The 575-nt window shown below is 69.4% G+C and overlaps 1 protein-coding gene across 1 annotated transcript in view; it reads right to left on the minus strand.

The window, feature by feature from the left end:
* SKI (SKI proto-oncogene) overlaps window positions 1–575 on the minus strand; it is a gene marked incomplete at both ends in the record, with an annotated part of 50,319 nt that overhangs the window by 1,480 nt on the left and 48,264 nt on the right. The window contains one exon of the mRNA XM_014543761.1: window positions 183–484. Within this exon, the coding sequence (XP_014399247.1) occupies window positions 183–484 (302 nt within the window). The remainder of the gene's footprint in view (window positions 1–182; window positions 485–575) is intronic.

Below are 575 nucleotides of genomic sequence, written 5' to 3' on the forward strand. Positions count from 1 at the left end.
GCGGAAGAGCCATGTGGGGGGCATCGCCTGTGCCTGGCGCCCTCCTTCCTGGCCACGCGGACACCGTGTGGGGCCTGCACACCTGCTGCTGGGGGCTGGCGGCCCCTCCTTCTAGAACACAAGGCTGAGGAAAGGCCCCTCAAAGCCCCTGCCTGCAGACACGGCGTGGCCCTGCGTGTCACCTGGTGCAGGCTGCGCTTGGCCTGCAGGGCGGCGCTCAGCTTCTCCTCCTGCTTCACGCGCATCTTCACCACCTCGTGCAGGAACTTCTCTTTGGCCTCCTTGGTGTCCAGGCCGCCCTCCAGGGCTTGACGCAGGTGCTCCAGCTCCGCCTCCAGCCCCCCACTCGGGGTGTCGGTGGGGGCCGAGGTGTCCGGGGCTGTGGGCGGGGCGGGTGGGGCATGCACCCCTGGGGAGCTCAGGTCCTTGGCTGAGCTGGACGAGGTAAAGGACGGAGAGGAGAGCGAGGACAGGGAGGAGGTGACTGTGGAAACAAACAGGTGCCAGTTACGGGGGAGCTCGGGCCACCCCCTCCCGGAAGGGCTGACCGCTGGGGCGAGGGGCTGGCCGGCGGG

This window comes from Myotis brandtii, unplaced genomic scaffold (genome assembly GCF_000412655.1).
Source record: "Myotis brandtii unplaced genomic scaffold, ASM41265v1 scaffold334, whole genome shotgun sequence".
Lineage (NCBI taxonomy): Eukaryota > Metazoa > Chordata > Mammalia > Chiroptera > Vespertilionidae > Myotis > Myotis brandtii.